General features: G+C 42.8%; 1 protein-coding gene and 1 long non-coding RNA gene across 6 annotated transcripts in view; both read left to right on the forward strand.

Moving 5' to 3' along the window:
* Positions 1-5,817, forward strand: part of DLC1 (DLC1 Rho GTPase activating protein) — a 377,085-nt gene extending 371,268 nt beyond the window's left edge. For all 5 annotated transcript variants that reach the window (XM_083170037.1, XM_083170028.1, XM_083170047.1 and 2 more), the window contains 3 exons: positions 459-676; positions 2,853-3,026; positions 4,129-5,817. In XM_083170037.1, the coding sequence (XP_083026163.1) occupies positions 459-676; positions 2,853-3,026; positions 4,129-4,249 (513 nt within the window). In that variant the 3' untranslated portion in view covers positions 4,250-5,817. The remainder of the gene's footprint in view (positions 1-458; positions 677-2,852; positions 3,027-4,128) is intronic.
* Positions 1-24,776, forward strand: part of LOC146026234 (uncharacterized) — a 484,129-nt gene that overhangs the window by 429,227 nt on the left and 30,126 nt on the right. The gene's annotated exons all lie outside the window — the stretch shown is intronic.

Raw genomic sequence — 24,776 nt, forward strand, 5'->3', positions numbered from 1 at the left:
CGAGGTGACTTAGGTGGGCACGCTTGGTGGGCCGGGAAGGAGACGGGAGCACGCGAGATGACTGCGGTGGGCCGTGGAGGAGGCAGCTTACTCCAGAGTCCGGGCAGACATGGCGACATGGAACCCCAGTGTGTAGCTGCGCAGCATGACCTCTAACATCATGCTGCGCAGCCACGCAACCTTGTTGCCAGGCAGCACCTGCTTGTTGCCAGGCACCACCTCACATTGCTGCACGTGAGAAGGGGATCAAATGCACATTTTGATCCAGTAATCCCAGAATTGGAATGTTTTAATGTTCGTTCTATTTTTTACATTATCTTGTAATACGTAGAAGTGAGTGGAATTGTATATTGTTTCGTGATTTTCTTCATTCTATTATATCATATTTTCTGGAGAAAGATGTGCAGTTTCCTGCAATGGAAGATCTATATGCTTACCGCTGTATGTTTACATCTCAGATTCCGGAAGGCCCCCCTCTTCGTCTCTGGAAAAGCACGATAGAGATCCCGGCTCAGCCAGAAGCGGTTCTTCAGCGTCTGCTGAAAGAACAACATCTCTGGGACGAGGACCTGCTGGACTCAAAAGTTATTGAGACTTTAGATGAACAGACTGATATTTATCAATATGTCCAAAACAACATGGCTCCACACCCATCTAGAGACTTTGTGGTTTTACGGTGAGTGTAATTTATTTAGTATGGAAGATTTCAAGTTTGTGGGAACATTGTGGACAAGTACATTTCTGTTATGTTTACTTGTTTCATTTTTGTTGTTGTTTGTTTCTCTTTGGTGACTAATTATTTAATGATCTTTGTGGAGTAGCAGCAGTGCAGGATGCATCTTTACTGTGGAGTCCTTCTCTACAGCTGTGCCTCATACACCTTTCCTTCTTAGCCACATGATGCATGGCATTGTGTTACTTAGACACTGTGTCGTGGGTAGCAATTCCCCCTGCTTGCATACTTTTGATCCCACACTTTGAGTCTTAATTCAATAATATCATAACTAGTTTGCTAAATAGTGTTCTAGGGGCCTAATAGTGTACTAAGTACTATGCTTAGGGCAGGGCCATCTTGACCGCATTGTAAGCCCTGGGAAAAGCAATTCAATAGGACCCATGCACACCCATTCACGGGCACTAGTTGAAAAAACAAAATCCTACATGCCCGTCCTGAGCTTCTGCACCATCTCTCCACATGCATTTACACGGGGAATGGCTGATCCACCTCTGATTGGTGGATCATCCACCAATCGGCATGCTGACAACCATTCAATGTCTGGCTGCCGCTGGTTGGCAGGTAGATATTGTGTGGCCACCACCCTCACCTGCTCAGAGGCCCTAGTATTGTGGGGCCCTTGGCAGCTGCCCAGTGTGCCTATACCGCCTTTCTTAAGATTAGTGTTTTTTTATGTTGCAAAGGAACGGATCTATAGTAGCGGAACAAACATAACAATGCTTGGCGTACGTCTCATACTGTGTACAAGTGACTTGTGCCATGCATTCTTAAGATAATCGGTACTTGTTTCCTAGCAGGGCGCCCACTAAGCAAATAGCTTAGTCGGCGATTCTTCATAGGAAAATCGCATCACATCGGCCATTATAGTGCCGTGCGATGCGATTTTTTTCATGTAATTTATTCACTGTTGTGTTAGCCCCGGGGGAACGGATTACATCGCATCGCACCTCCCGCAAAATCGCATGCGATTTTATAGGGTGTGATGCCATGCCATTAGCTATACACTTGTATGACATACAATGAGTTTTTTTGGGGAACCCCCTCACTATCCACGGCACCCGGAAGTGTGGCGAGCACAGCGAAACGCATCCTTCCGACCTTTTCATATCCCCACTATCCACGTCAGCGTATAGTTGATTTTATATAGTGTGACGATCGCAGCGAGCCACCGAGCCCGAAGCGTGGCGAGCGCATGCGGATTACTTTACATGTATTACGCGTCCCCTCGCTGCGCTCGCCACACTATATAAAGTCAACTCCACTCTGACGTGGATAGTGGGGGTATGAAAAGGTCGGGAGGATGCGTTCCACCGCCGCTCACCACGCTTCGGGGTGGCATGGTTAGTGGTGGGATCAGTAAAACTTCATTGTATGTCATACAACTGTATAGATAATGGCATAGCATCGCACCCTATAAAATCACATGTGATTTTGCTGGAGGTGCAATGCAATGCGATCCACCAACACAGCAGTAAATAAATTACATTAAAAAATCGCATCGCACGGCACTATAATGGCCCATGCCATGCGATTTTACTACGCTAGCGTACGTAGGAAATCTGGGCGCCCTGCTAGGAAACCAGTACCAGATAATCTGCTACTTTATACTAATTCCACTCAGACAAAAGTGCTAATCTTACCTACAGTACTTTGTACACTATTAGTGAATTTAAGATGCAAAATTCAGGAAAAAGTGTTTAATCTGGGTAAAAAGGCAAAATACAATGTTGCATCTTAAATCGCTAATATTGTACTAAGGGCCTGATTCTGAGTTGGGAATGAAGCAGGTACTGTAACTGTGCACCTGGGTAAAACCATGCTGCTCTGCCGGTGGGGCAGATGTAACGTGCGATAAGGGGTATTTGGTGTGGTTTGAGGATAGGTGTATGTGGGCACCTCTGTGTTCACTAACATTAGATAGCAATACATTTATTACCTCCTTAATGGACATATTGGAATCGCCAGACACCCTAATTAGAAAGCATGCACACAGGCATGATGCAATCTGTAATGTGTACCCGGAAGATGCGTAGCGGTGTAACGTTACAGCCCAGCTTCCTAGCTTATTTGCTGCACGTGCTCATTATAAAACATACCCATATTTTCATCCTTTCAGATCGTGGAGAAGCGATTTACCCAAAGGAGCCTGTGTCCTGCAGCATACATCTGTGGAACATGACCAGGCGCCTTTACTTGGTGTCAGAGTCAATGTGCTTCTATCCAAATACCTCATTGAGCCTTGTGCAACAGGAAAGTCCAAGCTCACTTACCTGTGCAGAGCGGATATGAGGTAAGGACCACTCTGTGTATTATTGGCCATATGTTACAGCGGCATACCCCTTTCACATCGCACTTTTAAAACGGTAAATTGCCGTTTTTTTCCCTTCTTAAAACGTTTAAGCCTGCACTGTGAATGCACCACAGCCGATTTACCGTTTAAAGTTAACTGGCATTTCGAACCGTGTAAAAAGCAGAGTCCTACACGGTTCCTTGCCGTTTTTTGTGCAATGTGAATGTGTACAATGTGTCTGAAACGGTATTTCAGGCAAACAACACAAGCTACAGAGCAAAATGACAGGCAATGTTGACACTCTGGCTTGAAACGTGTTTGTGATGAACCTGTTTCACTGCTATGTTGAATGAGACTTAACCGGTATTTAAAACGGTAATCTGCGGCAATGTTAAGGCTCTGACCCGTTTCAATTACCGTTTTAAAATACCGTTTTTTAAAACGTGTTGGCGATGTGAAAGTGGTATTAGAGGTAAAAGGGATGAGCCAACACCAGCCTTACTACAGACTTTGGTTACTCCCTAAAGTGGGTGACTGATATTGCAGAATTACATGACCCTACCCACGCCCTGGCTGTATAATGCTGGTAACGGTGTTGCAGGCTCCATTGCTAGAAAGCTAGAACTCATTACATGCGTGCAACAGAAATGATCCCTATGTGTCTACACAATTTATATAGTATTGAAGCATTACATCTTCGCATAAAACGGATTTGAAGCCAATAGTGTGTGGAAAACAATATTTAGATCTTTTAAAAAAAAAATTACTCTTCCTTGAAATAATTTTTCGAAAACCCATATACATCACTTGCAGTTGTATTGCACATTAGATATCCTAAGGCTAGTACTCCTGCTCTCTGCATGTGTGGGCTTGCACTGACAGTCAGGAAGGTCACTACTAGCCCCATCAGATACTTCCTGACTGGCTGACATTATCGCAAACTTCTCCTGGTCAGGATACAAACCAAGTTTGTCCTTGACCAGCAAAATTCATTTTTAGCGTCGCATTTATTCTGTTGCCATGGCAGCACACTGTGTCACTTGCTACATAGGCACATTTTAAACTAAAGATTGATGGCTGAATTTATGCTTTTGTTTTCCAGAGGCCACATGCCGGAATGGTACAATAAAGTGTTCGGACAAGTGTGTGCAGCAGAAGTGGTCAGGATCCGAGACTCCTTTATCAGTCCACAAACAGACAGCAATAATGGAAAGTCTCGGTGACAGACTCAGGAAGAATCACCCAGGAAGTGAGATTCATGATGAAGATGAGGTTGCTGCAAAGTGGGGAACCCTGAAGTTGGACCTTCGCAAGTTGCCTAGGACTAGATTTAGCCGACACATGAAGCTGCTTTTTGTCCGTATGGTGCTTTAATGTCCTGGACTGGAAGTAATTGTCCTATAAACTCAACGTATATCATATGTTTTTATTACATATCAACTGACTTTGCTTCTGGGAAGTAAAATGACTTTATTGGAAGTATGTATCGTGCTAAATGATAAAACGCCACATTCCTATATGCTGGTTTATTTTTTCTTTTGGATTTTTATATCCTCTTCTTTATTTTTGAGCATACCGAGGGACTGGTGTATCCACTGGAATAATTGGTACATATATATACACATTTATTATTTTTCCGAAGAAAAGATTTGCACAGTGAAAATGTGTGAATGAGAATGATCCTTGTGAATTTGAACCAGTCATCTAGTGTCTGGTACACAGATAGGTAAATTGTAATTGGTTTTAAACTCAGGTTTAGTTAATGGAAGGTTTTGCAAGTGGCCAGAATATTAATGTAGTCCACCACAGATTTATTTACACATTGGTGTAGAGGAAATCTTTTGCTGAGCCCAAAGTAGATCCGGCAGCAAAAAAAACATCTCCACGTTTCACACCTGATTCCAAACACACACAAAATACATTTTATATTTTACAATTTAAGGAAGGGCTGATATTTGAACACTTTTACATCTCACGAAAAAAATACTGAAACCTATGTGCTATTTGTTAATATATTGTAGGATTCTATTAATCATTCAGACTAGTTGCCTTGTAAGGCAACAGGTAATTTAAATAATTATTTTAAGTACTTTTACTGTACAAGTATATGGTTACCATTTAACAGCTGGATCCTGCTTGTGTATATAAGGGACCATAATCCTGGTTAGTTTAGAGCTAACTTCCGATGACAATCAAAGACTGGTAGGTAGACGTCCGTATGGAAGGAGCCAGAGGTGATGTCACTGCCGTGTATTGAGAAGAGCCTCTGGCTCCTGTCCTCCAATTCACAATACAGAGAAGGAATGTTGGAAGTTATTTAAGGTAAATTAATTGTATGCAGACTGAAAGGAGAACTTTGTGAATGAAAGTTGTTGAAAGATGTTTTTTTTACCATTGTCAGTATTATTTTAAATGCTTTTCAATGAAGAAATTGTATTATGTAATAGAATAAGTGTTTTTTTCAGTATCAGTGTTTCTGAATATATCCTAAAATTCCTAAACTTTGTATATTCATTGTAATCTTTGATTGTAAAAATGCATTGCTGTAAATACCACTTAAATGTAACGTCTATTGTCTAAGATACGAAATGCATGACAAAGGTAATTATTTAAAATATATGTATGTATTTATACCTCAGATAATGTCTCTTGTATCTGGATCCATTCCTTCAATTTTAAATATGCTAAACATGATAAAGAGTAATGTAAAAGAGCATAGAAAATAGATTTATATCTTGATGTGTATGTCTACAAAATATAGCCAAGTGCACTATTAAATGTTTGAAATTAATTGGTGCCTCTTTTGCTTGCATTACTGTTAAATTATAATACTGTATATAGTCTGTTCCGGCTGTACAGCAATAGGTAACGCTCCAGACTTCCTGCTATAAGCCAAATGGTGGATACCACTGAGACTGGTTCTGCATCTGAAATGTTTCCTCACAGGACACAATAGCTGACACAATGAACAAACAACGTTTTCCCCAATAGTGCAATACACAAAATAGTCTGTAAACTATAAAATGTTCAAAAGGGGTGATTACAGTCCAAATTCTTTGTCCTGACATATATTTCTCAATTAACCATTTCACCCCTCATATCACATGAATTGAAAATTTATTTTTTTATTTTTTTCTAATTTGTATCTTCAACTCAAAAAGAGAAGGACATAGAGCAGTACTGCACCAGCGCTGTGTTCTAAACCAGTGGTTCTCAACCTCGTTCCTCAGGGACCCCCAACGGTGCACGTTTTCCAGGTCACCTCACAGGTGCACTAATTACTTACTGGCACATTTTAAAAGATCACAGGTGGAGCTAATTAGTTCACCTGTGATTCTGTGTGGAGACCTGCAAAACATGCACTGTGGGGGGTTCCTTAGGACTGAGCAGGGGCGTAACTATAGCACCGCGGGGGGGGGGGGGCGCTGTGCGATAGTTACGCCCCGCCGCCATCCCCCGCAGTCTTTACCTGTCCGTGTCTTCAGTACGCACTGGTCCCAGCTCCCTTCTTCTGCTATGAGGACCACAACAAAGTGTCCGCCCCCATTTAGCAGACAGTTCTCTGAAACTGTCTGCTGCATGGGGGCGGACATTTTGTGGTGGTCCTCATAGCAGAAGAAGGGAGCCGGGACCAGCGCGTACTGAGCGTAGGTAAGACTGCGGGGGATGGGGGGGATTGCATGGGCGGCGAGGCGGGGGTTGGTGCGGCGGGCAAGGGTTGGTGGGGTGCGTGGGTGGGTGCCCTCCCTTTAACGGCGGGTGGGCGCCCAAAAGTTAGTTACGCCACTGGGACTGAGGTTGAGAACCACTGTTCTAAACAATCTGTCACCGCCCGTGTTCTTTCTATTGATTGATAACCAGATATTTCAAGCATACTTGAAATATCTAGCCTGGCGATAGCGCATCGCTATGGGCCCTACACACACTGGGATTTGTGCTTAATTTATAAGCAATCTATTCAATATGTAGGTCCTGTAAGTGGTTTTCAGCTTCTTCTGGTTATGACTCGGCCCGAGTGGGGTGACTTAATTTTTATAATGCAAAAAGAAAAGGGACTTTAAAATAAAAAAAGATTTAGATACTTCCCTGCTCTGTTTCTTGGCTGGTACATTAGATAATATTTAAGGCCCCCATACATTAGGCCGACTTGTCCTTTGGACAACTCTGACCTGATTGTCCCAGCAGTTTCCCAAGAGGGCTCACATGCGATTTGGCAATTGATGGGCCAAGTTTCGCAACTCCTGGGGAGCTGCAGGCAAGGGGAGCCGGGTCTGGGGCGTGGTATTTCGCAAAAAGTCGGGAGCCGGTCAAACTGCATAAAAAATGAATGGGAAGCAACCGATTGGCTGTGCTAATGCATTTGTATGTTTGTTTGGTTTTTTTTGCTTTAAGTGCGTCTGGCTTCACCTGCCCGCCTCTCTGGTACCCTTGCCGGCTCGCGATGTCCCCCGGCCGTACCTCTATTCATCTCCCATCCCTTTATGTCCCCACCTGACTCTACGCTGCACATAACATTAATCAAATCTTATGTTCAGCCCGTCCGACCTTTTAACTCGATCCTATGCGCACAAGACCGCATACCGGGTCGGACGGAATGTAAAATAATTTTTATTTATTAATTTTTATTATTCCTCCCTTAACTCCATTAGTACCCCAGATGGTATACATCCTAGGGTACTAATGGAGTTAAGGGAGGAACTTGCGACCCCTCTATATTGCATTTTTGAAAATTCACTATCAACAGGTATGGTACCAAAAGACTGGAGAATAGCAGAGGTAGTGCCAATATATAAAAAAGGTAAAAGGGATGACCCTGCAAATTACAGGCCTGTGAGTTTAACATCAATAGTGGGTAAAATATTTGAAGGCATTTTAAGGGATGGTATCCTGGAATACTTAGACCTTCATAGTTTACTTAGTATTAACCAACATGGGTTTGTGAAAAATCGTTCCTGCCAGACAAATTTACTGGGCTTCTATGAGGATGTCAGCAAAAACCTTGATAATGGAAGCGCAGTAGATGTGGTCTTCCTTGATTTTGCAAAAGCTTTTGATACAGTACCACACAAGAGGTTGATAAATAAAATGGTGGACCTGGGACTAGGTGCAAATATCTGTAGATGGGTAGGGAACTGGCTGTGTAATAGAGAACAAAGAGTGGTTGTGAACAGTGCAGTATCAACTATGATACCAGTACTAAGTGGAGTGCCACAGGGTTCGGTACTGGGGCCCATCTTGTTTAACATTTATATTAACGATATAGGGATGGGGATTCTCAGCGATGTATCCATCTTTGCTGATGACACTAAACTGAGTAGAATTATTGAATCAACAGAGGATGTGAACATACTTCAAAATGATCTTAACAAACTAGATGAGTGGGCTAAAAAGTGGAAGATGAGGTTCAATGTGGATAAATGCAAGGTTATGCATCTCGGGAGACGTAACCAGTGTGTAAGTTACAACCTAAGCGGGGAGGCATTAGGTACTTCAGCACTTGAAAAGGATCTAGGAGTCCATATAGATAATAAGCTGGGGTGCAGTGTTCAATGTCACATTGCAACAAAAAAGGCCAACAGAATTCTAGCATGTATTAAAAGGGGCATGGAAACTAGGGACTCAAAAGTAATTATGCCACTGTACAAGGCATTGGTTAGACCGCATCTTGAATATGGAGTACAGTTCTGGGCCCCACACTATAAAAAGGACATCATGGAATTGGAAAAAACCCAAAGAAGAGCAACAAAGCTTATCAGGGGAATGGAGAATTTAAGCTATGAGGAGAGATTAAGCAAGCTAGGACTATTTACACTTGAGAAGAGACGTTTAAGGGGGGACATGCTCAACATGTACAAATATATCAGGGGCCAATATAAGGAACTCTCAAGCACTCTTTTTACTGCAAGAAAGGAAACTAGGACACGAGGGCACGAATTTAGATTAGAGGAAAGAAAATTTCGTTCCCTCAAAAGAAAAAATTTCTTTACGGTCAGAGCAGTCAAACTTTGGAACTCTCTTCCTGGAGAGGTGGTGTTGGCAGATACAATAAATACGTTCAAAATAAGGTTGGACAAGCATTTATTGGATAAAAATATCCAGGGGTACTAATAAGAACCATATTCTGTCTTTTACAAGGGATATGCTATTAAAACGTAGGTTGAACTAGATGGACGCAAGTCTTTATTCAGCCTTATCTACTATGTAACTATGTAACTATGTAAAATACTTAAGATTTGGTCTGAATTATCAGCCCGAACCGTGTGAATCTCACAAGTGTATTGGGGACCTTTAGACCTGATCACTTCTATGCTAATTTGCAGAGCCCTGGGATCAGATAACCACCCTACCTGTCTGAAAACCCGCCCTGGGCAATATTGTAAAATAGAGTTTTTCTTTTTTTCTTGTTCTCCCCTGAACTTGATAGTAATACATAAGTGCCTCAGAGGGTTAAGCGTGTAGAACTTAAATATGATCGGCTTGCCTGAAGAGGTGAGTTTTCAGGGAACGCTTGAAAGTTTGGAGGCTAGCGGAGAGTCTTATTGTGCGTGGAACGGCACTCCATAGGATGGGGAGCATCCCAATGAAAGTCCTGTAATAGTGAATGGGAGCTAGTGATCCATTTAGAAGAGAGATTAAATCTTGTGCAGAGCGGAGTGGTCGAGATGGGAGATATTTTGTGATAGAGAGATATATGCTGGTGCAGTATGGTTAATAGCTTTATATGCTGGTAGAAGTGTTTTATATTGAATACGGTAAGATACAGGTAACCAATGGAGGGACTGGCAGAGCGGATCAGCAGACGATGAGCGTCTTGCAAGGAAGATCAGCCTAGCAGCAGCATTTAAAATGGATTGTAGTGGTGAGAGTCTGTTCTTGGGAAGACCAGTTAGAAGACTATTGCAATAATCAATGCGGGATATAATTAGTGCATGGATAAGAGATTTGGTAGTGTCTTGTGTGAGAGAGGGTCGTATTTTGGATATGTTTTTTAGATGCATGTAACATGATTTGGAGACAGATTGAATGTGGGGAAGAAAGGACAGGTCAGAGTCGAGGATGACCCCTAAGCAACGAGCTTGTGGGGTAGGGTAGAATGTCGAGTTGTCAACAGTGATGGACATATCAGGATGGTAACTGTTCTTAGTTGGCGGGAATATAAGTAATTCTGTTTTGGAAATATTGAGTTTGAGTTGGCGAGAAGACATCCAAAATGAGATGGCAGAGAGACATTCAGAGACTCAGCCCAAAACCACTGGTGACAACTCTGGGGTTGATAGATAGATTTGAGTATCATCTGCATATAAGTGATACTGAAATCTGAAAGAGCTGATTAGTTTGCCAAGCGAGGAGGTATAGATTGAGAAAAGCAGAGGACCTAAGACTGAGCCTTGCGGAACTCCGACTGACAGAGGTAGTGTAGAGGAAGTAGAGTCAGAGAAGCGAACAGTGAAAGAGCGATCAGATAGGTAAGATGAGAACCAGGAAATGGCTGTATCATTAAGACCTAGGGAGTGTAGTGTTTGTAAAAGGAGAGTGTGATCCACAGTGTCAAACACAGCAGACAGATCTAGAAGAATAAGCACAGAGTAATGGCCTTTAGACTTAGCAGTTATCAGATCATTCACCACTTTAGTCAGTGCTGTCTCAGTGGAGTGTTGAGAGCGAAAGCCTGACTGAAGCGGGTCTAATAGGGTGTTAGAGTTAAGAAAGTTTGTGAGGCAAGAGTAGACAAGTCTCTCGAGTAGCTTGGAGAGGCATGGGAGCTGAGAGATAGGGTCAGAATTGTGTTTTTTTAGAATTGGAGTTAACACTGCATGTTTGAGCAGAGACGGAAAAGTACCAGTAGCAAGAGAGAGATTGCAGATTTTAGTTAAGGTTGGAATAAGCACATGAGATAGATTTTTAATGACTTGTGCAGGTATAGGATCAAGAGGAGAGGTAGTAGAGTAGGAGGATAATAAGAGTGCGGATACTTCCTTTTCATTTGTGGGCTCAAACGAAGAGAAAGTGCCAGAGGGTTTAGAGGTTGTGGAACATACCATTTCATCTTGGATGTTATCAATCTTGTCCTTAAAGTAGGAGGCAATATAAACAGGCTGATCGGGACTGGAGCTGACATCGCACACCTGCCCTGAAACCGATTGGGCACTCCTGTATTTTCCCTGACCTTTCAAGAAAATGAACGGTTACCACCCACAAATTCCAGCTTCCTGTCAATCAACTTGTGAAAGGCTGATGATTAAACAAGACGCTGGATCTATCCCTGCTTTGCTTCTGGATATCGAGCCTTGCCTGCTCTGCTTCTTAGCTGGTACATAAATCTGTCCCTCCCCTGCTTTTTCTTGCGTGGTAAACTCTGCTCAGCTTCATGGCACGGAATATAGATCCATCCATTCTCTGCTTCTTGGCTAGTATATAGATCGGTAACTGCCCTGCTTCTTGGCTAGTATATAGATCAGTAACTGCCCTACTTCTTGGCTGGTATATAGATCCATCCCCGCCCTGCTTCTTTGCCAGTATATAGATCCGTCCCTTCCCTGTTTCTTCTACAGTTTAGTAGTTGTTGCAGCACGTACTGTATGATAAAGCTACGTAAGAGACTCTCTCAATGCTTCACAAGAGAACCGATTGAGCAGCAGGCAAGGAAATGTTATAGCTCAGGGGTAGCCAACTCCAGTCCTCGAGAGCTACCAACAGTTGACGTCTTCCATGTCTCCTCACAGAATCTCAAGTGAAGTATTTAGCTCCACCTGTGGATCTTTAAATTGTGTCGGTCAGTAATGCGTGCACCTGTGTACCTGCAAGGTGAGCTGGGAAACGTGAACTGTTGGAAGCTGTCAAGGACTGGAGTTGGCTACCCCTGCCATAGCTCATTCTTACTCAATCTGAACGCTCAAGTTTTCCCAACCGGTCATGTTGACGATTTCTGTCTTTGGAAACTGGAGACTCCAAAATGGGTTCTCTCATCTGTGCATCATTAAAGACCTCCACAAAACATGTCCTGTTGGTAGTACTTGTGGAATAGAGCATAGAACCCCTGCTGTAGAGTATGTCTTGATTGTATGTCATTTTCTCATTCTTCTCATCCACTTCTCCAAACTCTACTATAATTCAACTTTCTGTCTCCACAATCTCCTTGGTACCACACTATCAATATCGCTCTGCCAGATGAAGACAGTGCACATTGCTCCCCATCTTTCTTTCACATCCTATTTTCCCCTCATAGATTCATAGCATGATAATACACAACTTCCTTCTTCCCTTCACCTTTAAAGTGATATAGTGACATGGAAAGGGTTTACATATGTTCTGCTGTTCTGTGAGCTTTACTGATTTAGGTTGTGAAATCGCATGGCACATTTTCGTGCCGTGCGATGTGATGTGATCTCACTAGTTAATTTATTCACTGCACCCTGACCGCCGATCGCATCACATCACACAAAAAATCGCATGCGTTTTAGCACAACACCCCCAGTGCACATGTCTATGTGATGCAATGGGATTTAGCACACACATGTCTATGTGATGCAATGGGATTTAGCACACCCTCACTAACCACGCAACCCCGAAGTGTGGAGAGCGGACGTGGAATGCATCCTCCCGACCTTTTCATACCCCCACTATCCACGTCGGCGTGGAGTTGATTTTATTAAGTGTGGCGAGCGGAGCAAGGCGAGCGGACATGGTACACATTTAAAGTAATCCGTGGCCGCTCGCTGCACTCGCCACACTTCGGGCCGGCGTGAATAGTGGGGGTGTTTTAGAAACACATTCACACCTGCCATATCATACATCTGAGACAGTAATGACGACATCTGTTAACTGGATTTTACTTAATAATTAAGAAGAAAATATCAAATTACAATAATAACAATCAAGAACAAAAAAAATAATAAGAGTCATTCTTCTGATTCTGCATCAGCCTTTGGAAGAAGTGCATAAATAATATGTTCAAAAGCATTTTCGGTGCCCACAGTCGTTCGCCAGATAAATTTCTGTAAGTAGGAGTCCAGATTTTGGCGCGCGGCGCCTCTTTGACGCTTGTTGCGCCATTTACAGCATCCCCAAAGGCGCTCAATGTTCTGTGTGTGAACCCCAGTCTCTGGATTCAACGAAGTTAAACCTGTGGTTCACCGGAGCATGGTGGTACCCTGCATGTTCCAGCTGCTCGGTGTTATAAGCATGCCAGCAATCGGAGTAGATAGTCATCCCCGATTCAATGAATTGATTGATGGCAGCCACTGTTGAGGCAGCATCCGTCCCATGTGACTTTTCCTCTGTACAAAGAGGCTCTCGTCGACTTCCACAATTTTCCCTGGACCGCCAATACGGCGTTGGGGCTGTGCCATTAGGTCCACGGTGCAGGCCTCCCGCATCAGGTTATTGTATAGCACCATTGTTTTATTTGACAACTTGAGTTGTCGCTCACAGAAACTGATACTTGTGAGCTCCTCTGCCCATGAATAAATGAACCGTGTCAGCGTAAGGAAAGGTAAACGGCAACCCGGGAACCAATGTGCCGCACGGAGGCTCACCTTCTTTTAATATGGTAGCGCCACTTGCACTCCTTAATACTTAAGCGCATAGGGTGGCCATTAACACAAGTTTGTGTCACTGGCAGCAAATGGTGCTGCTGGAAGAAAACCACTGCTGCCTCCTCTGTCTGCGGCAAGGTGAACATTGTGACACGTTCTACAGCCATTACAGTCACTTCTCCTTCACCTCTGACTGAATCTGACAGGGAGCGGGAACACTACGCTACTTCTTACTGACTACGCTATCTACGTAGCACTACGCTGGTTCTGACAGCGCCACTACGCTAACTGCTCCGTGCTAATATACAAGTACCATATTAACTAGTGAGATCGCATCGCACGGCACGCCACGCGATGCGATTTCATTACGCCTGCATACGAATGTTATGATTTTTTTTACTCTTGCTGCACTAAGGTTAATAAAATTTAGGAAAATAGCCTCTTCTAGTTAACAATATCATATCAATCACATTTGGCCTGATTCAGGATTGTATGTATACCCAATAGTTCATGTACGAATCGTGGAGGCTGTGTATGTGCATGGCCTTTTCTATGCATGTGCCCCATAAGTTACAACCTCATTGAGATGCTGTTGGGGAATGGGTGGTGCCGGGCAGTGTTCCTTATAATAGAGGCAGGTCAACCCCTTTTTTTTTGTGGAAGGGGGGGAGATGTTCTGAGCCCCAGTGTCTGCATCCTCTAATTCGCTGACTATGGATGTAAGACAGCCAACAGAGTGATTTGTGGGTTACTCATATGGCCAATGTTTTCGTAGATGACCTGGACCAGATATTCCAAAGGAGCTTTAGTATTACTGCAGTAGCAGGGAGGTCATTGGCTACGGCCCTGGAGGGGGTGATAATTGATGTTTAACCTGCAACACTTTATGGTGTCCCTGTTGTTCCATTTAGCATCAGTTGAGATGAGGACTAAATGGGGAAGTGTAAATTGGTAGTTATTTTTTTTTTTTTCTTTTCAGAACAAATCCAGCATTCAGCACTTTAATGTTAAGGCTGGTTTGAAGTGTGATGCCATTATAGATAGCTCTGAGCAGTGTTTGAAATTCAGTGTCATTTGGGCGGATGACTATTATTTCCTTGATACTGTAAATAGGGAGGTGAGAAGAGGTTTCAAACTCTTTACACTTTTGGATAAAAGGGAGCAGAGGTTAAAGTAAAAAAAGCTACAACCTTGGTGACTGAACCAAAGCAAGCAATCTAGTTAATGTCCAGGTACTGCAACCCTTAAGGCTAAGTAAGTGACTTCACAAGAAATCCACAAGTAGATTGTAGCCCCAAGACTAGATTTATTTACCTAGGTTGCATATCTAGAAAGAATCTTAGGCCATGACTGTCAAAGCAGGCTGTTTTTCATTAACTATATTGTTATCTGGTACAGAGTCAACCAGAATTATTGCAAAATCATTTTTAACAATACATAGGCCTTGGTTCACCTTGTGGCTGATAATACATATAGAGTAAATTTACTTGGGTGGAAAAGAGTTCAGTGATTATGCAAATCATTTATCTTAAATGAAGCATGACAAAAGTCCAAATATCTTGGGAATGTAGCATAACAAAAGAGAACAATCCAATGGGACCATACAGCGACATTCAAAACACATCTTCAATTAGACTAAGTAAGTATCATTAATAGAAAGCTAACCTAAAATATAGAAAATGTTCCACTTTCAGTGGTTTGTTTTCATGTGCAGAATAAATCATAATTAATAGTAATTAAAAAGGTGGAATGTAATAGGGTGAGAGATTCAGAAAGTGAAAGATTTGGTAAGAAATCTCCAGCTTTTTAAACCGGCAATCATTCAAACTGCAAAATCAAACTGGGATTTGCAGTGTAAATGATTGCCGCTTTAAAAAACTGGAGATTTCTTACCAAATCTCTCACTTTCTGAATCTCTCACCCTATTAAATTTCACCCTTTTAATTACTATTAATTATGATTTATTCTGCACATGAAAACAAACCACTGAAAAAATCTAACTGGGTTTTGCAGTTTGAATGATTGCCGCTTTAAAAAACTGGAGATTTCATACCAAATCTCTCACTTTCTGAATCTCTCACCCTATTAAATTTCCCCATAATGTTTGAACTTTAAAAGAAAAAAATAAAGTGGACATAGATCGGTGACCACATACAGTACAACCAACAGGGTGATTTATCATAAAACACTTTGCATAAAATGAACTGTGATCCATCACAGTGTCGGGTAAGTCTAGACTTACTTGACGGCTGTGAACAGGGGTAAATCCATTTTATGGTAAGTGAAAAAATGGATTTTCCCCTGTGTGCACGGCTGCTAATGCATTCACAGCCATGCAGAGGGGCGGGGAGGACTCTGGTGGGGTAGCGTTTACATGATCGCTGGGCTCCAAAGATTTGCAGCTCAGGTCTGAATCAGGCCATCCATCACTTCCTTCCAAAATACTTGTGTAGGAGTATATGATCCTGGCTGTTACGAGACAGACAGCGGCATCCTGATGCTCAGGATACCGACACCTCATACAGTAGGTAAGTGAGTGTTGTCGGGATACAAGTATCGGGATTCCAACTGCTGGCATCCTCAGCGCAGGTATGCCAACTGCATCCCTTGTATAGAAGTGTGGTCTCATCATGCGCATTTGTGCCAAGTGCAATACAAAAAATAGAGAGTCACACTACACCAACCTGTGTCTGCTAAGTCTGCTACCAGTGACCTACCATTGGGGACATTGTAAGCAGACCAGGGATCTAGTTCAGAGATGGATGCAGTTTGCCCAGCACTAGGTGTCTGAAGGCAACAGGCATCCACTGCCAGTATTGTAGATCTGAAGACGCAGCATCAGGTAGCCATTTAGACTATTGCATACTTGCCTATTCTCCCAGAATATCCTGGAGCCTTCCAAAAATTGGGTGAACAAGAGCCAAGACCTTGAGAAAGACCTACCCTAGGTAGAAACGTGTTAGTGAAGCAGCTGGAGACCGGAGCCTGTAAAAGGAAGCAACCACACACATGGGAGCCGTGCCGGAGCCGATGAACGTGATTGTCTGACACCCGCGGCACGGGGCGTCTTTTAAAAGATCTTAAAGCCCCACTGAAGTCCCCCGCAGCATCACGGCTATATTATTTTTTCCTGCATACCCTACCAGAAGTCTATTACATATATCACTAAGCGCTGCAGTTAACCCTGAGATATACCATTTAGACTGAAGAGCCATACACCCGCACACCCCTTCTAGCATTTGCACACAAGTGGATTTGTCTGATTATATCATTTGCACTGATTTGTATCATTGTTGCCCTACTTCACAATGGCGGTAAATGTAATCTCTGCATTGTGTAGCAGGGACAGGGCCCCCTATTCAGCATCCTGTCTCCCAACCATTCCACACTGTGCAGCACCTACTGCTGTGCTCCCACAGGGTGCAGACAGAATGTTATCAAGTATGGGTAATTGGTCACAGCATCTGCCATTTCAGTTACCCTAAAGATACTTGCAATGGTTGCAACATCTCTGCTGCTGTGGCCAGTTAATCCATACCTGAAGAAGCAGACACTGGCCTTAGCACTCCCACAAAACGATGTTACTGCCCCCCCCCCCCCCCCCCCAAACTATGACTGGACATTAGTGGGTTATCGAATGTGTGAAACCATCTGCAAAGCACCCATCAATTGTTTCTACCCCTATTTAGTGTACAATGAGCTTTGGGCCAATCAGAGTCCTGGGATGGGGCTTTGTGGGTGTCAGATTGCAGAGCTGGCCTCTGTGACACCTTTGAGGAAGAAACAAATAAATTTGGTAGTTCCGTATCATCAATGACAAAAAACCATCTGTTTCTCCCTCATCGATGCTAAAAGTAGTTACCATTGGTCATAGTCCATCAAAGATTGACGGCCATCACTACCTCAAACAGCTGCAGCATGCTGTGGATTAAGGGCACTGTCAAACACCTGCATCGCGTATGCACTGATCTCAAAGCATCAGGGACATACACTAACTATGAGGTTTCTGTAGGTCTCTCAAACCAGCCCCTGAAATGTGACATTCCAAGAGGGTGTGTTCATAGATGTATGAATGTACAAAATAATGGATGACAATGGCAAAATCTCATTTCCAACCTATTTCCATTGATTAGGTGGTAGAGACTATGGATGTTCCCATGCTGTAGTCAGCTAGGCTGGCGCATCAGCAATAGTGTTTCTAGAATCAATGCATTGTGTGCAGTGCACACAGCATCCATGTTTTATTACTTACCTTTCTGGAGTCCTACGTCTAGTGCTGTAGCCGAGGCAAAAATCACAGCCAAAATGGCCACTGCATATACGCAGTAGTGAAATAAGTCTCTGGATGGAACATGGCAAATGCCATGTGTCTGGAGACCTGCACATGTGCAGTAGACTACTGCACGGTGGAGAGGAGTAGGCCGACCTGCTTCTCAGTGACCCATTATTATAATTACTTGAATAGTGCCAGTGTGCACCACAGTTCTTTACATTTACCACCTCACCGTGCTATAAACACTTGTTTTCAAATTTGATCATTCCACTTTAGTTTTAGAAATACGCCCGAGAATTTTTAGAAACATAGTTTCTAGTGCTGCTTGATGTAACAATTCCACAGGAGAATGATTACATTGTGTTCAGCAGTATAATATAAAGCATGACATTTTACGTAATCTGAATTCAAGTTTGCAATGGGCCACCCACCCCTAAGGGAATAACTATTCACTGCGCGCTGACAGCTGGGCTTCATCCACATTTGTACTGTGCGTACGCTCACACATCCAGTAAGCAAATTACCTGCACTGCCTCTTGACAGGATCCTTTTATTACAGCATTTGCAACACACAATTATAATTAGCAGATTTCATTGTAAAGGCCTGTGAAATCAATCATTGCATGCTTGTGAGGGAAACTGACATGATGTAATACACCTAGCAGTCTCATTGCTGTGGAATGTTTTCCTAGACACCAGATGTTAGCATGTTACTAATCTCAGTTTTATATGAAACGTTGTGTCCATAACGCAGTGTGTCAGTTGTGTCTCTCGCTAGCCAGGAAAACCTTTCTCCGACATAGAAAACCAAGGACCCCAGCACTGAGTCATTTGTAATTGGCAGGAAATTGAGTAGTGTAATGCTTGATGGGATACTGGGAAAGTGGTAGGAGGTGGTATGTATAGTGCGGAATGGGTGTAATAGTGGTAAGGGGGTGGGAGAGGGATGTACAATCTATTTTCATTACACTCAAATTCTATCTACAGTATATGGGAAAATATAATCTCAGTTTTATATGAAACGTTGTGTCCATAACGCAGTGTGTCAGTTGTGTCTCTCGCTAGCCAGGAAAACCTTTCTCCGACATAGAAAACCAAGGACCCCAGCACTGAGTCATTTGTAATTGGCAGGAAATTGAGTAGTGTAATGCTTGATGGGATACTGGGAAAGTGGTAGGAGGTGGTACAGTATGTATAGTGCGGAATGGGTGTAATAGTGGTATGGGGGTGGGGGAAGGATGTACAATCTATTTTCATTACACTAAAATTCTATCTATATGGGAAAATATAGAACTTCATGATATAAAGCCCCAAGCCGGCTTCCCTCTGTTCTGTTGTATGGTACATTACTTTGTGCACTGTGGCGCAGTGGCTATTGACGCTGTCTCTCAGTGATGGGGTCCTTGGTTTAGCACTGACCAGTACTTGTCCATCTAGAACAGTACGCTCTAGGGTATATTCCAGCTGCTCTGGCTTTCCTCCCATTCTCTGATAAACATACTTGGAGTTAATTGACTTTAAATTAAATTGGTCCATGTGTATTTGTCTGGCACTCAGAATTAAATTGTAAGCTCCACAGGGACACATGCTTCAAAAGCTAGTAGATGTAGTTTCATTTGCTGCCAACAGATAGCAGTGTTTCCGGGACACACGGACACTAGACATACTGTATATATAGATGATAGTGCTGCCTGCTCTGAGGAAGTGAATGGGGGCACATTCAATCAGTCTCAAATCATGCTACATGCACCTAAAAAACATATTCAAAATTCGTCCTTACCTTATACAAGACACTGCTAAAACTCTAATCTCTAATCCATGCTCTCATCATCTCACGCATTGATTATTGCAATACTCTCCTTATTGGCCTTCTCCAATACAGACTTTCACTACTTTAATTCATCATGAATGCAGCTGCAAAGCTAATCTTCCTAGCCAGACATTCATCTTCTGCAAAGCTACTCTGTCATTCACTTCACTGGTTACCTGTATTCTACCATATTCAATACACAATACTTTTACTTACACACAAGGCCAAAAACCAAACTACACCAACATACATCTCTTCTCTTATCTCTAAATATCTTCCAACCCAACCTCTTCGCTCCTCACAAGATCTACGTCTCTCATCCACACTCATTACTCGCTCCCATTTGCGATTGCAGAACTTTCTTCGGGCTGCACCCACTCTGTGGAATGCCCAACCAAGCACAATAAGACTCTCCTCCAGTCTTCATACCTACAAGCATTCCCTGAAAACTCACCTCTTCAGGCAGAGGCGTAACTAGATATTCGTAGGCCCCATAGCAAAAGTTTGTAAGGGCCATCTATTTAGCAAATGATGGTGATATATGTATGTAAAACATATCACTTACACAGCAAAGATGGGCCCCCTTCAGCTCTGGGCCCCATAGCAGTTGCACCCCTTGCACCTGTGGTAGTTACGCCCTTGTCTTCAGGCAAGCTTTATACCGTTCCTCTCAAATCCACACTGTACAGTCCACACATATCCGCTCTCTTTCTTCGTCACATTTTCCATCCTCCTGACCCCTGGCCAAACTGCTGGGTTACTGTATCATACAGCACACCAGGAACCATTGCATTCTGGTGGACTTTATGCAATAAAGAATATCTATCCTTGTGTATCAATGCATACTTCCCTATAGATTGTAAGCTTGCGAGCAGGGCCCTCATATCTTTGACTTTCTGTAAATACCCAGTTTGTTGTATCACCATCTTCTATTGTAAAGCGCAATGGAATATGCTGCGCTACATAAGAAAATGTTAATAAATAATATAAATGAAACATGTCCCAAGTGCTGGCAAATATTTTATATATGCCATGCACCAGACCATAGTACCTGTGCGACTGCAGCACTCTCATTGTCTTGTCACTGACACTATCTATTCTAATACACCAGAGCCCCCTCTTGTACGACCACCTTCCCCTCACCTACTAAGACTGCACTGTCATAGTCATGTTTCTGAAACCCGCTACCCCCCCCCCCCCCCCATCACCACCACCTCTTTTGGCCCTTGTCCCTGTACTGAACTCTCATTGTCCTGTCTCTCCACCTGCCCATTCAACCACTCCCCATTTCCTTCTGTGACTGCACTGTCATTGTCTTGTCTTTGACATCCTATTTTACCCCAGACAGCTCTTCCTGACAATTACCCTTTCCTTGTGTTACAGTTCTCATTGTCCTGGGACCTGTCTCTAAAACTCTCTATCCCCCAGCCACCTTTCTCTTTTTGACTGCCCATTCCCCGATATGTCCACTTTTTTTTTATGTCCCTGCCATTCTCCATGTGACAATTAGGGTTGGTGTAATGGTTTTGGTTAAGGTATTTGGTTTCATTTAAGAGTTTGAAATTGGGTAATAGAGTTGGTATAGCGGTTTGAGTTAGGGGTAAAACAATTAGGGATAGTAAAGGGGGTTTGGGTTTTGGGGGCCCCAAACTTGAATTTTACCTAGGGTCCCATGAGGTCAAAATCCAGCTCTGGACCAGGGCAAAAGATAAAGCAGCAACAGGATTTATATAGTTACTGAAAGCACAAGTGGCTATTCTAGGAGTTTAGATATCTGCAAATGTGCATGCCTCATCATGATCATACCCATTGGATTACATTATATGTAAGCTCTCACAAGCAAGGCCCACTCAGCCACTTGTGGGAAACATCTAGTTTTGTGAATGCGATACTACTTTAAAGTAGTGAAAGCTGTTGCTCATCTCCCTTTCATTTAACTTATACTTGCCTAACCTCCCTGGAAAGGTTGGCAAGTGGTTGGCATCCCTTCTGCCCCACCCCCAGCACACTAAACATGCAACTGGTATATATAGGATGGAGAAGAGAGAAAAAATTCTTACCTTTTGGTGTTTCATACTTCACTCAAATATTTATTTCCAGCTCATAATATATAGTGTGGTTAAGAGCATGAAACATTTCCCACATGTTTCACTTAGCACTGTACCTCCCTGAGATATTCTTAGAAGTTCTGTAATTATTGGTATTTGCTTCTTCCTTATAATTAAGCCGTGTATTGTATGGTCCTTGCCTTCCATGTGGTATTGGAGAGCTAGTAACATTGCAATAGATAGTGAGATCCACATGAGGTTTTTACAGGCCAAGAATGAGTAAGCTCATGAGAATTTGCTCAAATAACATGTTTCAATATTCCTTAAGTAAAAATATTTTTTCTGTTTGGAGATACACAAGTTCCTCTTAGCTGATTCTACTCACTGGTGTATTTATAATAAGTGCAGTGTTTACTATGCACACACAGAAACATAGAATTTGACGGCAGATAAGAACCACTTGGCCCATCTAGTCTGCCCCTTTTTATTATGTTACCTCAAACCATAGGCTAAGGATATCAATATGCCTATCCCAAGCATGTTTACATTGCTTTACTGTATTTGACTCTACCACCTCTGATGGGAGGCTATTCCACTTATTCACTACCCTTTCTGTGAAGTAATTCTTCCTCAAATTTCCCCTGAATCTTCTTCCCTCTAGTATCAGTGCATGTCCTCTTGTTCTGCTGCTCCTCTTCCTGTGAAGAATGTCTCCCACCTGTACCTTGTTAAAACCCTTGATATATTTGAACGTTTCTATCATGTCCGCCCTTTCCCTTCTCTAAACTATACATATTAAGATCTTTTAGTCTTTCCAGGTAACGTTTGTATTGTGGCCATGCACCCTTGAGTTGAGGATGGGCCCATACCCTACACGCTGCACTCATTTCTTAAATACTTTCCCCCTCTACAGTTCTGCACTGATGGCAGCAGCACTGTAAAAATCTGCATATTACAGTCCTCTAGTACTCAGACTCCATAGCGCTGCCCGCGGAGAAGAGGGGGCCTGGACGAGGAGGCTGAAAACAGGCTCATCCTCTCTTAAAACACACGATTCTACTTCAGTATCTTTAAATGGATGAATTGTCCTTTACCAAATTAATATTAAGATTTAGATAAAACTTTTAATTAGGAAACTCCCTGAATGGTTTAATTTATAACAAAGTTGATTTATGGTTCATAAGCAAGGGCTGATTGTAAATTGATGGAAGCAGCCTTAATGGGAATGAAGGCTATTAAAGTGGTTTGGTGTGTTGAAGGGGGCAGGATCCCTCCTTATAGGGGCAGATTTTGTTTTGGTTGCAGTTGTAGCCTTCCTTGTGTCTTCTGCTGCAGTTGTAGCTGTGCCTTTATACTAATGCCTCTTATTGTTCTTCTCTGCTGCATAGGCGCCGAAACCGTGCATGCTCCGGGGCTCGAGCACCCACGGAAGGTGAGGAGCACCCACGGGGATCCTGGCAGCGCCGCAAGCGGATATGCCGTCAGCAGCGGGGGTCCCTGCGGCGGATGGGAACTAGTAGCAGTATTAATACTGCTGCTAGTTCCCATCTTCCGCAGGGTCCCCCGCTGCTGACGGCATATCCGCTGCACTGGGACCCAGCTGCGGCGATGCCAGAACTCCCTGTGGCACTGCCAGGACTCCCTGTGGCACTGCCAGGACTCCCTGCGGCGCTGCCAGGACTGGGGGAGCACCCACCGGCAAAAACGTAAGCCGGCGCTCCTGCTCTGCTGTACATCTGAGTGTACAAGGATTCAGAAGCCTACTGTCAGTTTCTACAGTAGCTGCAATCATGCTTTGCACATCTTTATGGTGCTACCATCGGTTACACCATTAAAACTTTCACCAACCCTATGATAGATGCAAATCATCTGTGTATTTATGGCCTTCAGTGTAAGAAATTCAGCATCTCTATATGCAACCACTTTCCGCAACTTGCCCATACTATGTTACATGTGCGTTTGATTAGAGAACCCCTTGTAACCTCCTAGGAATGGCCAACACATTGATATTACACTTCTTGTTGCATGCTGACCTTGTATTGTAACTGCATGAACACCATTGGAACGCATGCACAGACGAAAAACATTGCACACAAAAAAATCACATTAGTCCCCCCCAGAAAAAAATACACACATTGGACCCCACAAACAAAAAACTAAATAATTTCCCCACCGGAAAAACTAAAACTTATTGTCCCCCGTAGTGAAAAAAGACATTGGCCCTCACAGAAGCAAATGAAAACGCATTGGCATACACAGGACAAAAAAATAGTTTCTGTAGTCTCTGCAATTTCACAGAAAAGAGCTTAAACATTTGTTGCCTTGTTTTATAATTATTTCATTAGTTTGTTTTATTTATTTTTATTTTCATTTCTATTTTGATTATTTATATTTATTTTATTCATTTATTCTTTATATCTTTCTGCACCGTTAATTCTTTCTCTTCTTTCCTATATTAACCTAAAAATCAGCGCTCTATAAAATCTTTTGGCCTAAATACTATAAATTAGAGCTGCTTCTCTCTTCCTTTATATTAAACCAGCGCAAGTGAATCAAATCTCGAACTTTGCATTATTATTATGGGTCTAGCTACATCTACACTTGCATTGTCCAGAAATGAAGTTTATTTTTAATATAATAAACAAATTTGTAGCATGTACAGTATGTGGGAATGTTAGCGAACACACAGTAGTATACAGGGGACAATTGCTCCAATGTACCCAGCTTCTTCAGTGGGGCATCTACAGAACTGGAGGTTACAGAAGCATTTGTTCAGGCCCGGATCGTAACCCAGAACATTCCCGTACTCAGGCCAGGGGCAGATTTTTTAAGCCAGGTAAACTGATAAAATGCCTGTGGTAATGTATCTGCCACTTAGCTACTAACTGTCAAACCTATCCTGTAACTTGACAGTTCAATGCTAATTTGCTGGTGCATTATCATCGGGCACTTTATCACTTAACCGGGTTTATTAATCTGCCCTTCAGGGACAGTTGGTTCTATTTGGTTCTATTTATTAACCCCTTCAGTGGTGTTTTTTTTTACATAGGGGGAGGGGCCCTAAACTGCACACCCTGGACATAT

Source organism: Crinia signifera, chromosome 1, assembly GCF_055691185.1.
Source record: "Crinia signifera chromosome 1, ASM5569118v1, whole genome shotgun sequence".
Classification (NCBI taxonomy): domain Eukaryota; kingdom Metazoa; phylum Chordata; class Amphibia; order Anura; family Myobatrachidae; genus Crinia; species Crinia signifera.